Source organism: Erigeron canadensis, chromosome 6 (genome assembly GCF_010389155.1).
Source record: "Erigeron canadensis isolate Cc75 chromosome 6, C_canadensis_v1, whole genome shotgun sequence".
Lineage (NCBI taxonomy): Eukaryota > Viridiplantae > Streptophyta > Magnoliopsida > Asterales > Asteraceae > Erigeron > Erigeron canadensis.
Window position 1 is genome coordinate 43,856,190 of NC_057766.1, and position 15,661 is coordinate 43,871,850.

Sequence of the window (15,661 nt, forward strand, 5' to 3'; positions counted from 1 at the left end):
ACGAGGGATGACCGGGTAAAGCGGGCCGAGACAAACAAGACAAACCGGTCCAAACAGGCGGTGGGGACTCAGGGTCGGCGATCTATTTCTCTTGCCCACGATCGGGCGTTGGTACGTTTGGTTTTAACAAAAGTATACAATTCTTGTGTTTTTTAAATGCTAATTAATTGACTTGTTTGCAGGCCAAGCACCATAACGAAAAGAAGGAGGGGCCACCGCCCACGTGGGAGTCGACTTGGGCGGCAACCCACAGACTACAACCTCCGGAAGTTGCGGTATATACATAACTTTAAGTTAAATTACTTTTAATTACTGCTCCATTTATTAAACTTACCTTACTATTTATATGCAGTCCCGTCTGGAAGCTGCGCAGGAGAGACATTCACAGGATCCTGCACCGACACCTCCAACCTAGTTGTTCCCGGAAGCGTTTGGATCGCGATCCGGACATCAGCGCGGACTAGGGAGGATTCTCAGGGGTTTCGGATCCCATGATTTCCCTGGTGAGTTGCCGCAACCACATTATGGGCCTCCGGAAGGATCCTCCTCCGGGCCGCATGCATCCTATTCTGGCCCCTCTGCATCCCAACCTTCCGGCTACCATGTTGACTTGAACCAGCCTGGGGATGACTATTTCGACCCCCGCCAGTTATGGGGTGGGAGATCGGCGCATTTTGGACCTCCATCAGGGGATTTTGGTAGCTTGTCGGATATGAGTGGATTTTTTAGTGGGACAGGCTCTGTATCCGGACCAGGTGTGGGTGATGATAATGCCGGTGAGGACGACGACGATTCCGATGATTAGACTTTTTTTATTTGTACGAAGTAGGTACATTTTTATAAATACAGTTTGTTATGTACATTTTTATTATTTGTGTTTGATATTTACTTTTTTATTATTTGTGTACTGTTTGTTTATAATGATGTTGGACTATCCGGTTTGCAAAAATGTAACACCCCAAATTTCGTAGTATTAATATATTATTATAAGTAATATACCAAGTAAAAACATGATAAAGTTATGAAGTAACACCCCAAGTTTCCCTTAATAAAAAAAAAAGAAAAAAAAAACGGGCAAAACAAAAAACAAAAAACTTTATTACAATCCTAATCAGATGAGTCCACTGTTCCCATATAGATGGGAGGAGGTTTTGTTGCATCCATATATCTATTGTAGGCTAACTGGCGGTGTCCGTACAAATCTTTCCATTTGCTCACGGGAGGCCTTACACGATCCTGTACCCAATATGCGATCTCCGGGGCCATCGGGTAGTCACCTTCCAACTGCACCATGATATAGTGACCGTGACCCTGTACTAATGCTATTGATATGGGCTCTGTCCTAGGCATCTCATCAGGACCATAGGTAAATGGGAACGAAGTCCAACTGGCGGCAGTAGATAAACAGTTAATTACTATACCCATCCTGTTGGACAACAACATGGTCCCCATAGTCATGTGCATCCAGTAGGCAGTTGGTTTAAACACCCCTACATAAGACCTTGATAACCCCTCAAAAAAGCTCGCTTCAACCTGTCCCCATCTTGTTAGTTCATCGTAGAATTGTTTGTTGTTTTCATACTCGGCCAACATATGTAGTCGGATCCACTCGTAACCTTCGTTTTCATCGTACCCCAATGCAACAGCAAGTGCCCGGAATCCACAGTTGCCATCACCCCTGACATTAATAATCCCCTTGACGTATGGTCTAAATACATTCGGTATGTCGTCAAGGTAACCCTTTATACCCGTCGTCTGCAGTGGGCGAGTGTTAGGTGGTGGTACTGGTAGAGCAGCTAATTGCTGCTCACCTGATATGGGAGATATTGGTGATGGTGCTGGTGCTGGTGGCATCGGAGGTGATGGTGCTGGTGGCATCGAAGGTTGTGTGGGCGTATTGAAAAAATCAAAGTACGATGATGGTGCAGCTGGCATCGTAGTGCTAGGACCTGCAGGAAAATAAGTATCGGCACTGAAGAACTGATCCACTAAGCCTGTTGGTGCTGTTGGTGGCACAGGATAGTACGCGGGTTCGGCTGCGCCGAACAACTGATCTAAGAATGGGGTTTCGGTTGTAGGCTCATTACTCGGCCCTGCTGTTGAAAATTGTGACGATCGGATCAAGTCATCAATATATCCACGGGTGTCCTCCCGTAATTCGGTGTCAGGCTCCGCGAAACGTGACTGCGTGGGCACATGCTCACTGTGTCTCGCCGGATGAAAGTCTCTGTAGCATGAGCCTGAGTCTGGTGCGGTATCCGGATATTTAGGTGTGGTCACGTGCACGGACCTCGACTTTTTCATCTTTGGTGGTGGTGGCATCGGAGGTGATACGTTCAAGTTTGGCATCTGCAATGAATCAATGAATAATTAAGTTAGATGTATACCCGTATAGTGTTTAACAACTAATAATTTGCTAGACTATAATAATATACCTTTTTCTTTGACCCAACAGGTCTACCACGTGTTTTCTTTTGGACCTCTGGATCCTTGATTTTGGACTGACCCGGATAGATGAGGTCCTTTATTTTTGACATCAAGCTTTTCCTTTGTTTTATGGGTTGTCATTCCAAGGCAGCAGTAACCTCGCCACAAAAGGCCTCAACAGGCTCGTCATCATCCGAGTCTTTCTTCACATTTCCAGGCAGGCAGGTGAACGGGGTTATATCGAGCCTGCACCAAAATGCATCTATCTCATATTCTTGTACACGCCTTCCTGCAGGAATAAAAATATTACATTAAGTATTTTTAAGTAAAATGGACCATTTGTATCTGAATGAACTGTACTTACGTTCCTGCATGTATGTTAGAAGTCGACAACTACATGGCAAGCCACAACTAGCCCATACCGTACACCCGCACTTTGACACGTCCCCTTTTACTGTATTTTTCAATCGATCAATTTCGTCAACCATAATTTGCAAGGCTACATGGGAGGCTTTACCGAGCAAATCCTTTAAACAGGGATAGTTGTGTTTATTTTGATTGTACTGCCTGCAATGTTCCAGTGACCCCTTTATTTCGGTGTATTGCCCGCTGACAACAGAGTTAACACATTCAACGATTTTGTGGAACGTAAGCCGCTTTTGATGCATAACTGACTTCAGCAAAGAATGCTCGCTCTCAACCCTGTTGGTAGTGTAGTTACGATAGTTGCGGTGTTGGTCGACCCAACATGACACAAATAACTCCTTGTACGAGGCAAGCCACTGTATTTGTAGATACTTATAAAGATCTGCAGGAAAATAAAAAGTGATTTAGCTACATGGTTACATCGTAAGCGTTATCATAAAAACAGTATGGGGACGGGATGTATATACTTGGTTTATCTGCCAAGAATACTTTTAGCCGCTGCTCATTCTCTGCGTATTCTTTAACCCTGATTGAGTTTACGAGTTGATCCCACCGGTGTCTAAACGAACCATAATCTTTTTTGACCCAAACGATGGGTTGGCATGTAACTCAATATTCCTCCAAATGTGTATTCTACACAGTATCAGCTTCGTTTCCGGCATCACATCCTTAACCGCTTTCATGAGGGCCAGATCCCGATCAGTGAGTGCCACACGCACGACGAACCCTTCTTCGAGCGTCGACCTCAAGCACTGTAACACCCATGTGTATGTCGCATGTTGCTCATTTTCAATAAGTGCGTGCGCAATGCTGAATGTCTTGCCAGTTGGAGTGACACCCACAATCTCAACAAGCGGCATGTTGTAAACGTTGGTTTTATACGTGGCGTCTATTTCAATGATCCAAGGAAATGCACGCCATATGTCAAGTGATGTAGGATGTACGAAAAAGAGATTGGTCAAACATCCGGTTTTGCTATCCGTCGTGTACTGATACGTGTACTGATGGTCAGATAGTAATTGGAGCACGATCTGCAACGGGTAAACAACCAAAGTATAAGGAAGTCGTATTTTTTTAAAAAATAAACATATAGTTATATGATCCACATGCAGGTATGTTCTTATTTCACCTGCATTCGAGTTTCCCCTCGTTGTTGGGCGTGCTTTAGCCGGTGTTGCTGCAGGTAGTTAGAAATGTCTTGTGAACGGGTCAAGATACCGGGAAATGCATCCTTCAATTGGTCCCTTATGCTATTTGGCCCAAAACCTAGCAACGCCTTTTCGTCCACAAATTCTTTTTGAACATCGGTTAGTCGTCTTGCGTACGCAATACCTTCCAAATTACAAGCTGATGGATGGTTATGTCGGTGATCTATAACTTCAACCCACCAACTATGGTCCTTTGTCAGACGGCCTACCAATTTGAATGGACAGTCAATTTTGGTACTCCCTTTGGGTGCCCCGGTTGACCGCTTATCTTTTTTTCCACCACGGTTGCAAATAAGGACCACCTTTTTAACTTCTCCGCCTTTTGTGACATTTGATCTTCGTGTTACTAACACATAACCAAGCTCCTTTGCCGTTCTTTGAGCCCAGTCTACCAAATCTATGTGTGTGTCAAACACCTGAAATATTTTATACACTTTTTATTAATACACTTTTTATGCACTTTTTTATAATACATTTTTTTTAATACACTATTTTATATACTTTTTTATAATCAACTTTCTTATACACTTTTTTATAATACACTTTTTATACACTTTTTTATAATACACTTTTTTGTACACTTTTTTTTTTAACAATTTTTTAATAGCTTTTGTTAATCTACATTTTTACGTACAATTTTTAATATGTTTTTAGTTAATCTACATTTTTACGTACATTTTTTAATATGTTTTTATAAACAATTTTTTATCCGTAGTTTTAATAATTAGTTTTCTTACATACTTTTATAGCAACAAATCTAATGAATAATAACAAAATACAATTACTCACAAAATAACAACACAAAAAATGAAAACGTTGGATTATATACATACCTCCTTGTTATAAAAAACATCGTGATCGTAATCAAATTCATCACGGACATCTGGGGATTCAAATTCGTCATCGAGCTCTTCGTACACAAACTCGTCATTTACACCTTCCGGCGCATTTGGATTTAAGAAAATTTTCTCCAAGCAATCCATCTAAAATAATAAAAACACTTAACAGTAATAAATGAAAACGAATAAATCAAAATGAATGAATATGAAAACGATCGAATATCAAAACTATTGAATACTGAGATTGAAGTTATAAAAAATGAATATGAAATGGTTGAACTTATAGAATGAATCGTTGAACTTATAGAATGATTGAACTTATAGAATGAATCGTTGAACTTATAGAATGAATCGTCACGGGGAAACAGAAACATTTATGTACGATTCGAACCTACCACCCCTTTAGGAGCGACAGTCGCTCCAAAAGAGGTGGTAGGTTCGAATCGTACAGAAATGTTGTCGTATGCTGTCGCCCGTTGTCGTATCCTACTACCCCTTTAGGAGCGACTGTCGCTCCAAAAGGGGTGGTCGGGTTACATAGGGGGTGGTCGGCCTACACGTCCCCTTTTTTAATAAAAATAAAAGAGATGATGATTTAAATAGAGATGAAGAAGATATAGATGGATGGTTTGGATTTACAAAACAGTAGATATGTAAATTAATTAAACATGTAAGAAGTGTCATATCTTGTCACATATCTTGATTTATTGGTCACCATCATTTCTTACTGTTAGAGGTAGATGGTAAGAAATACTTGACCACATGCGACAATAGTTTTATAGGTGTCCATATTCTAAAATACATCTCAAAATTTGACCGTTCATATAATTTTTTCATATGTATATTTTATCAAATTTCTTAAATTTATTATAGTTGTGTTTATTTCTTATTTTTTTGATATAATTATAAAGTTATCTATGTATGAATCTTTAGGTTGTATTCAATAAGTAGTGAAATATTAATTGAATTCTACATTTTTCATACACATAGATTGAAACCAAATAAGTAAACGGCATAATTTGCTTAGCTTATAGTAAAGTGAATCGGAAATATAGGTTAATCAAAAAATCTTATCTTAATATATACTATACTAATACTAATATCTTTATATATACTATAAAACAGTTGAACTAATGACTTATTAACCAATTACATCGTTGGATTTCATCAAATTGACTTTTGATGATGTCATCATTTAGATAAACTACAAATTAAAAATCTTAATAATCATTATCCAAATATATTATTATATTAATATTTATATTAATTTGTAGAATAAGTCTCATTATTTACACTTTTTTGTTTTCCATCAATAATTTACACTTTTTAGCCCTGAATACTTAATTTATATTTATTTTTAGCCGTCAACTTGAGAGAATTTTTTAAAATTTATAATCATTTAATTAAATAATTTTTTTTTTAACATATCAAATATTTTCTACAAAAAATTAATTCAAAACCTAATGACTTAATAACAAATATTAGATTAAATTTTTATAATTATAAATATTAATATTTAGTTTAATATTAGATATAAATACAATGTTAGCTTTAGATATATATCCCAAACATAATAACAGATAACGATATACAACATCATTGTCTTAAACACAATAGGAATCACAGGATATGGGACAATCATAGAACCAAACATGATTTACAACAGAGGGTTACTTAAATCCTAAATCCAAATCAATATAAACTCCATTCAAAATTCATTATATCTCTCAATCAAAAAGGTACATAATTTTCTCCTTTTTCATATATTAGTTTTGCATTTTAATGTTTAAAGTTACAGTTGTCACTCAAATCAAGAGTCCTAACTGTTATCAATGAATATAAAAATAATCCTAATTGTTATCATATTATCATAGAACAAGTGATTGAAAATAAACCTATGCTTGTTATGGACGCGCATCATGATTAAATCCATATACCTAAATGTCAAGTACAAGATCACAAATATGTTTATATTTTTATTCTTAATTATCTTTCATAATAATATCACATTATGAGTACATCTGGTTTCAAAATATTCTATAATGGATAAATTATTATATATAGCATGTGCCTTGTGTAATGACTACAGCAAACAATTTCATTAATATGTCTAGGCTAATAATGACAGTGACGAACATATGATTATTGTACTATAACTTGCAAAATATAACACTTAAAACCGTATTTTTTCAAAATTATAAGCTTTTATGACTTAAATGTATGAAGATCTAATATTGATAATATCGTAAATCCCGTGTCCAGTGTTGGACACGGGTCTAATATCTAGTATATATACTATAAGACAATTGAATTAATGACTTATTAACCAATCAAATCGTTCGATTTCATCAAATTGACTTTCGCTTATGTCATCATGTAGATAAACTATAAATTAAAAATCCGAAAAATCACAATTCAAATATATTATTATATTAGTATTTATATTAATTTGTAGAAAAAGTCTCATTAATTTGGAACCATATATTTTCAAAATTATAAATTTTATAACTTAAATGTATGAAAATATAATATTGATAATATCGTAAACCCCGTGTACAGTGTTGGACACGGGTCTAAAATCTCGTTTAATCTTAAACTACGGAGAATGAAAATTAATGTATGTTCATTTCGATATATACTCCGTACTATACTTTTGTAATTGCAATTGGTTTTTCTATTTTCTTTAACATGCATGGTTACTTTATTTGAAATTCCAAATAATTGTTATCAAGTTTGAGTACATCACCACAAATAAATGAATGAAATTCGGTGCCATCCCTAATCGTTAATCATAATCTAAACCATGGAAACATGATAGGAATAATGTGGACCGTTGGATAAAAACGCGATAGCTGACCAAGAATTACAAAAATTGGCGACACAAGCATATGGAAAAAGAGCGTGGATTTCGTGTGGCTCTACCATAGCGATTGACACTCACGCTTCTGGCTGCGCGCGTATGATAACATGCTTGAGTGTAATTTTGATTCAGCTGGAATCCAACAACAAACCATCAAAACTCTATTCTATTCCATAAAACTTACTATTCGATATTCCATTAAAACGACAAAAAGACGGTTTAGGTACATGTAGAATATCAAGGATGGTGTTTTCGACCATGTTGGAATAGTTTATGACGAATAATAATGAGATATATAGGTACAATATGTTGAACGAACTTTTAGATTAAATTCTTTAAGTAAAATATCAATGAAACTAATTTGTATATCTAAAAATAGACCTAAAAGAGAGATCATGACATGTGACAAAATCAAAGGTATAGATGATGAAAGAGAATTAGTAAAAAATGTATGTCCTCCTATATATGGAGTAGGCATATTATTAGGCATATGAATTAGGCACATATATCATTATCCATTTTTTAAACAGTTTTATTATAAAACACTACAAAAAAACTAGGAAAAAACGATGACTTACACAAGCAAAGTCGATCCTTTCCTTTAATATAGACTTGATTAATTCAGATATATGATCCCTTGATAGTATAAAAGTTTTTGTTGCAATATAGACAATACTTGTGTGGAAGAAGTCCCAACTGTTATATAGTTCTAATCTAAATCATATGTAAATTTACATATATTTACTAATGTATCTAAAAAAAAAAAGGTCAATTGACCACCACCAACACCTTTAAAGTTTAGGAGTTGATTATATGACTTTTGTGTTTTGCTAGAATTTATCCGGTTCACAAATCACAATAAACGGTGTGCTAATGGGTTGCTCGTTATGCATATTAATTGGTCATCAATTTACACATTATTAATTTAATCATTTGTTTTCTGCAATATTTCCAATGGTTCCCTGCTTTGCTTACACAAGTTCAGTTGGATAATGAGAAAATCTCACACATCAAATGTTATATTCTCATCTTTAATATATAGGTCTGAGGCTCTTTAAAAAAGCCATTTTTTTCTACCTTTAAATACATATAAATTGTTTATATCAATATTTCAATTTATGTTCCAAAAATGATGAATCCAAATTATGGGTTAACCGTACGTTTTTAATTGATTCACCGTATTTAAAATAATCAACCAACCAATCAACCATTCCGTATACCATTAGTGCGTAGCCCCATTTGGCAACAATGCCTTAAAAAAGTTCAAATATATATATCTATACTCCTTATTAAAAATTATCAACCCATGTCAAAAGTTTACAAGATTTGGGACATGGGATTTTACCCTTTTAACCCTCCTTATTCTTTCTCTTATTCCCTAGATTTATTCTCCCTATTGCTTCCTTTTTGCCACAAAAATACACACACCTCCACTGTTGTCCTCAAAACCTAACCATCACCTCCAACGTCCATCGCCTCCACCTTCGTTCAACACCACCACCGCCGTGAAACGTCTCCATGAGACCCACATCACCCCTCGATCTAGACGCCATGTCAATGGTATTCGTCGTAATGCGCGGGTACCATGCTCGTATATATATATATATTTGTAGTTTGGGATGTCAACACACTATATATAGATATGTAGTTACTGCCTTTTTTTCTTCTTTCTAAACGAGCATGGTACCCGCGCAATGCGGCGGCAGTGGTGTAGAAGACGGTCTAGTCATTACAAAAAAAATTCCATTTATTCACACTTGCTTATAACAAGTGTGAAGAAATTTCTTAATTTTGTTCACACTTAAAAAAGTATAAAAAGTATTCACCTATAAAAGTGTGAAGAAATTTAAAAAATTATAAGTTTTTCACACTTATATATGTGGAAAAAAAAGTTTCACACTTTTAAATGTGTAAAAGTATATTAATCATTCACACTTAGAAGTGTGAGGATTAATTTTGTAACACTAAATTTCTTCACACAAGAGAAGTGTGAAGAATTTAGGTGTTACAAATTACCATTCACACTTTTAAATGTGAAAATGTTGGACATTTGTTCACACTTTTGAGTGTGAACTTTTTCTTCCACATATATAAGTGTGAAAAAATTGTAAATTTTAAAATTTCTTCACAATTTTAAATGTGTATACTTTTTAAACATTTTTAAGTGTGAACAAATTAAGAAGTTTTTTCACACTTGTTTAAAGCAAGTATGAATAAATGACATTTTTGTTGTAGTGAGTGGTGTCGGTGATGATACTGTTGGTAGTGGTGTAGGTTGATATAATTGTGATAGTGAAAAGTTTTAGAAGATAAGGGTTTAAAGTATTAAGTATTAAAATAAGGGTTTATGGTGTAAATTAATTGATTAAGGGCAAAATTGATAATTTATAAAACTCTTTCCATAGTGGGTCTTTATTAAGGGGAAATTTAGTAATTTCGTATGTGACATATAAATAACTATTTCTATTTTGAGAGAGGTGCATAATCCTTTATATAGAAGTATAGATGTGTCTATGTGATTAATTACATCCACACGTTAATCGTTATTAGAGTGAAGAATGTAGAGGAAAAGATTAGACCAATCATCTGTTGCACTTTATTATTTCAGTATATAGATCTGAGATATTATTTCGACAGTGTGTCGTATGTAGTAAATAACAAGGGATTATTTAAACAGGTAGCATGGATATAACATAAAGTTAGGTAACTGGGACAAGTGGTGTAACTAGATTTTAAGGCTTTTATAATCAAAAGATAGGTATTAATCGTATTTTGATTGTCTACGTAAGCACTTATTATCATTCTTTTGCCATATATTAACGATCGTAATCATCAACATCTGAAAATTATTACGAAATCTCTTAATATTTACCAGTAAACTAAAACAGAATTGTGATGTTTTTAAAACAAGTAACGTAATCCTTAATCGACACATATGCTTTTAATTTATTTATTTTATTAAATTAGCTTAAATAAATTATTTTTATAAAATGACGTCATGACAATTTTTTTTTATTTAATAAAAAGATATCTATATATCTATATATTTCTATCCATATCTATTATTATAAAAAGTTATGATCCCTCCTAACTTTTCTAAAATAACTTGATCTTAATTTCCAAATTAGTTAAACTTTTATATATTAATTTAAATATTTTCATTTAATATAACTATAATTGTTTTTAATGTAATTATTTACAATACAAAGCCTTTTAAAATAACTATCCAATTTTTTTTCAAAAAAACTTTGAAACTTATATTAATGTCTCAAAAGCAATACAAATAAAAAAATGCAGTTGGACAGGCACAGACCCAACCAACTCAACATACAAACTTCAAATTTCACATAGATATAATCACATGATTTAAAATTCTAAATACTACCTGGTTGTGCACCAAACCGAAATTAGGTTTAGAATGGGAATGATGGGTATTTTTGGTTGTTTGTTGGCGATTTTCCGAAGGTAGAGTGAATTTCTTTACGCCAATCAATTATGATTTGATTGTTAGCCGATTAAGATCGTGCTATTATGTTTTAGATCTGGTCGATTATGTTTAGAATGAGTATGAATGAATGAATGATGCCTTCGTGAGGTCTTATGAATCTCCTTTTATAGGAGAATTTATCTTGAAGAGAAAGTTAAGCCTCTTTAGGGTTTCCCTAAGTCTTAGGCCAGGAATATTATTTCCTTAATTATTGGCTGCAAGTGATAAGATCAAATCCTGAAATTATAGGGGAATAATTCTTATCCTTTTTACCTTACTGCGGAAGCCTTCGTTACGAACAGCCTTTGTGTCGTAACGTGTTACTATTCCTTCGTGTGGCAGGTCCTGCGTACCGCTGAGGGAGTACATCATCACTACCCATCACTTATTCACTCCATACATTCTCATATACACTTCTTTTTTACATCAATTATTTTTACATTAATAATTATATTGTTATTGCCACTATAGTCGCCTACATCACAACCATTACTACTATCACCGTGGTTGCATTGTAGGTGTAAATTACTAAAAATGGTCTCATAGGTGAACAATCGTCACAACATTTTATACATTTGTCCATAAAACTATAAAAGCTTCAATCTACTATCTCGTTGTTGTACTCAGTTCGAGGGTCTTATTAATTGTATACTCAGTTCGAGGGTCTTATTAATTTAACCTTTCATGATTAATTGTTTGATTGATATTTGTAGTAGGTTACGATGACTTATGGCTTTCACTTGTCGTTCATGTAACTTAGAATTTAGGGCACTTATATATCTTAATATTTACTTCAAATACGCGTCCTCTAAACTAATAATTTCCAGCTAATGTTAAAAAAATACATTATCTATAGTATTTAGTTACAATCTATGACACATTACTGCACATCTAAAAAGTGAGTGTATGAATTTAATAATTTTCTTTTAATGTAAGTAAATTCTTCACCATATTAGAATCCTACAAATCATAAGTTTTTAACGGTAAATATTTATGTGTATATCCAACATACCCAATCCTTATTTAATCTAATAATAAATAGTATTAAATAACCACACCGTATTTTGTAGAATAAACTAAAATGTAATACGTGGCTCCTGTTTAAAAAAAAGTGGCTTTTAAAAAGCCACTTGTAAGTTACAATAAAACATATATATCTTCCATGTATCTATAATTTGCTCTCTATACGTAACCATTATGATGATCATCATCAAAAACAAGAATCAATCCAATTTTGCTTTTCAGCCAAATTCACGAAACCCCTTTTAAATTTCCCTCTTTGTCCTCTTTTTTTACTATCTCAAAAAAAAAATCATTTCTTTTTATCTTTCTCCGGCGACAATGTCGTCAGGGTTTTCCGGTGGGTTTCCAGATTTCTTCAATAATATAAACAGCACCGTTAACAGAAACAGTTACAACCAACAGTTGAATTACAGGTCACCGTTAGCTGGTATTCTTTCCGACACTATGGTAAATCCACGATCTGATTTGATCGGAAAACGATCCTTGGCGGAATTCCAACAACAACAACAACAACTGCAGCAATTCCGGCAACAAAGTTCAATCTATTCAAGAAACGTGAAGCCACGTGGCTATTATCAACAACAGCAGCCGTCGCCGCTGGATCTCTATAGCTCGCCGGAAATTTCTTCGGTTTCTAATGTCACGTCGTCGTCGTCGTCTGTTTCGCGTTACGGTAACGGAAGTTTTAACGATGGAAGGGACAGTAAATATCGAGTTAACGCTGTTAATAATCAAGAAAGAGATAAAAAGATGTTACATCGTTTACAAGAATTAGAAAAAGAATTATTGTTAGACGATGATGAAATAGTAAATGAAAACGGGAACGACGCCGTTTCGGTTGTGACAGATACCGAGTGGTCTGGGACAAGGACAATCCAAAAGCTATTAAACGACACCGTTTCTGTAGCTAAAAAACCGGAAACTAATAATAGTTTTGTTTCGCCATCTCCAACGACGTCGTCTTCGTCGTCATGTGCATCTTCCTCATCAACAGTTTCCACAAAACAGTTGATATCAGATGCAGCTGAAGCAATAACAGATGGGAAAACCGATATAGCTCTGGAGTTGATCACGCGCTTGAAGCAAATTTCAAGCGCGCGTGGCACTCCGGAACAACGTATCGGTTTTTACATCGCGTCTGCTTTACGTACTCGCGTGGAGCGCGTGAACACCATGATGGAGAGCCAACAAGCATCTTCGGCGGCAGAGCTATACAAAAAGGAGCACATTTTGTCTACGCAGTTGATGTATGATAAGTCTCCTTGTTTCAAGCTGGCTTTCATGGGGGCTTATAATGTCATCATGCAAACTGTTTCCGGGTTGCGTCGACCCGAGAGAAAGATCCATGTGGTGGATTTTGATGTTGGGCATGGGTTTCAGTATGTTTACTTGCTTCATGAGATTGCGGCGGCGCGTAAACTGGATAATGGGTTGTTTCCGATATCGTTAAAGTTAACGACTTTTGGAAATGGGGGTGTGGAAAGGTTGAAGCTGGTTGGTGATAGGCTAAAATTACTCTCCAACAAATTGGGTGTTTCGTTTAACTATAATGTTTTGGAATTTAAATTGTCGGAGATTAGTACACATGGTCTGGGGCTTGAAAACGACGACGTTTTGGCTGTCAATTTTGCTTTCAAGCTGAAAATCTTGCCTGACGAAAGTGTGACAACTGAGAATTTGAGAGACGAGGTACTACGGCGCGTGAAGGGGTTGTCACCGGCGGTGGTGACGGTAGCGGAGCAAGAATTGAATGGGAACACATCTTCATTCATGACGCGTGTCAACGACGCGTTTAGCTACTATACAATGTTTTTGGATTCATGTGACGCGACGATTCCAAAGGACAGCCTAGAACGAGTCAAGATAGAGGAAGGACTCAGTCGGAGAATAGTTAACTCGGTTGCGTGTGAAGGGAGGGACCGTGTTGAAAGATGCGAAGTGTTTGGGAAATGGCGGGCCAGGATGAGGATGGCTGGGTTTGAATCCATACCGGTGAGTCAATTCACTGTTGAGTCGTTGTTGACAAAGCTCAACTCGGGGACACGTGGCAATCCGGGTTTTACTGTGAAAGAAGATTCGGGTGGGATTAGCTTTGGGTGGTTGGGACGGACTCTCACCGTCGTATCTGCTTGGCATTAGATTTTTTCAATTTCAATTCTAATTTATTAGTGTTTTGATTAATTAATGAATAATTACTATTTTAGTTATAAATGTTTGAATTAGATGTGTAAACCCACCTAACAAAAACCGAATAAACGTGTGGCGTTTGGTTGTGGGATTAATTTGTAAAGTTTGGGATCGACAAGGGGTGGATATATAAATATTAAGTTCTTTTGTTTTTTGGTTGTACCGAATCAAGAGTCGATTGGTTTAAGGTGTACAATATTTTATACTTTTTCAAGGATAAAAGTATATAAACAAAAGAACGAATTGCATTTTTGGTCTCTGTTATCACATCATTTTGCAACTTTGATACACATATGAAAAGTCGCAAAACGTATCCTTGTGATATCACACATGTTGCAATTTTGGTCCAAAAGTAACGTGCCGTTAGAATTCAGCCGTTAAATCCCCATGTGCGTCTCACATGCGGGGTAGTTGAGTCATTTACACCCTCCCACCCATATATATACCAGAAACCACTCCCAAATTCACTTCAATCTGGATTTCTTCCAAAATAGGTTTTGGTGGTTGCTTTTCCCATAATCTCAGCCAACAAAAACAAAAACTAGATGAAATAACAATAATTAAAACTAAAACTAATGAAAACTGGGGCATGTTGAATGAAAATGGAAATGAGGTACGGCTGTTGAGTGTTGTGATTGGTGAATGATCAACAACGTAAAATCTTCAATTTTGAGAATGTGGTGGTTTCAGTTCTGATGCTTTACGTTGTTGATCATACACAAATATTTAAACAAATACACAAATCTACGTCGTCATCATCCAACTTACGGCAGAAATAACTAGCAAAACTGAAACCACCACCACCGTAAAGCATCATAACTGAAACCACCACCACACCCGATTTCTGTGGTGGGTGTTGATGTGTTTTTCGATTAGAATCTCAAACCCTTGAATTTTTTTTTTAATTTGTTGTTGTTGCTTTTGCTATCCTTCAGATCCACCGTCGCAGCCGCCCTTCAAATCCATCGTCGTCGCAGTCGCTCTTAAAATCCACACCGCCATCGCCCTTTGAGATCCGTGATGGTCGGAATTTGGTGGTAATGATGGTTGGGTTATATATATACATAACCTTTGAATAATTAATTCAAACAAAGATACAATAGGCTTGTGTAGGGATGGGCGTGGGACCGGTCCCGTCCCGTAACGGTCCCGGTACCGACGGTACCGATCCTGAAAATCCCAAAAATGTGGTACCGGTCCCGGT

General features: G+C 35.7%; 2 protein-coding genes and 1 long non-coding RNA gene across 3 annotated transcripts; 2 read left to right on the forward strand and 1 right to left on the reverse strand.

The window, feature by feature from the left end:
- On the forward strand, nt 1–474 carry LOC122602660. The gene is made up of 3 exons (XR_006324359.1): nt 1–111; nt 183–275; nt 353–474. It is a non-coding gene; the product is annotated as an uncharacterized LOC122602660 (long non-coding RNA).
- A 2,915-nt stretch (nt 475–3,389) lies between these two features.
- On the reverse strand, nt 3,390–9,313 carry LOC122604983 (protein FAR1-RELATED SEQUENCE 5-like). Its single transcript, XM_043777839.1, has 4 exons — nt 9,215–9,313; nt 4,895–5,044; nt 3,983–4,477; nt 3,390–3,884 (listed from the first exon to the last, which is right to left on the reverse strand). The coding sequence occupies exons 1-4, from the start codon at nt 9,311–9,313 to the stop codon at nt 3,390–3,392; spliced, it is 1,239 nt and encodes a 412-aa protein (XP_043633774.1).
- A 3,103-nt stretch (nt 9,314–12,416) lies between these two features.
- LOC122603893 (scarecrow-like protein 8) lies at nt 12,417–14,671 on the forward strand. Its single transcript, XM_043776739.1, has one exon. It carries the CDS (start codon nt 12,589–12,591, stop codon nt 14,407–14,409), a length of 1,821 nt encoding a protein of 606 aa, XP_043632674.1. The 5' UTR covers nt 12,417–12,588; the 3' UTR covers nt 14,410–14,671.
- The last annotated feature ends 990 nt before the right edge of the window (nt 14,672–15,661 follow it).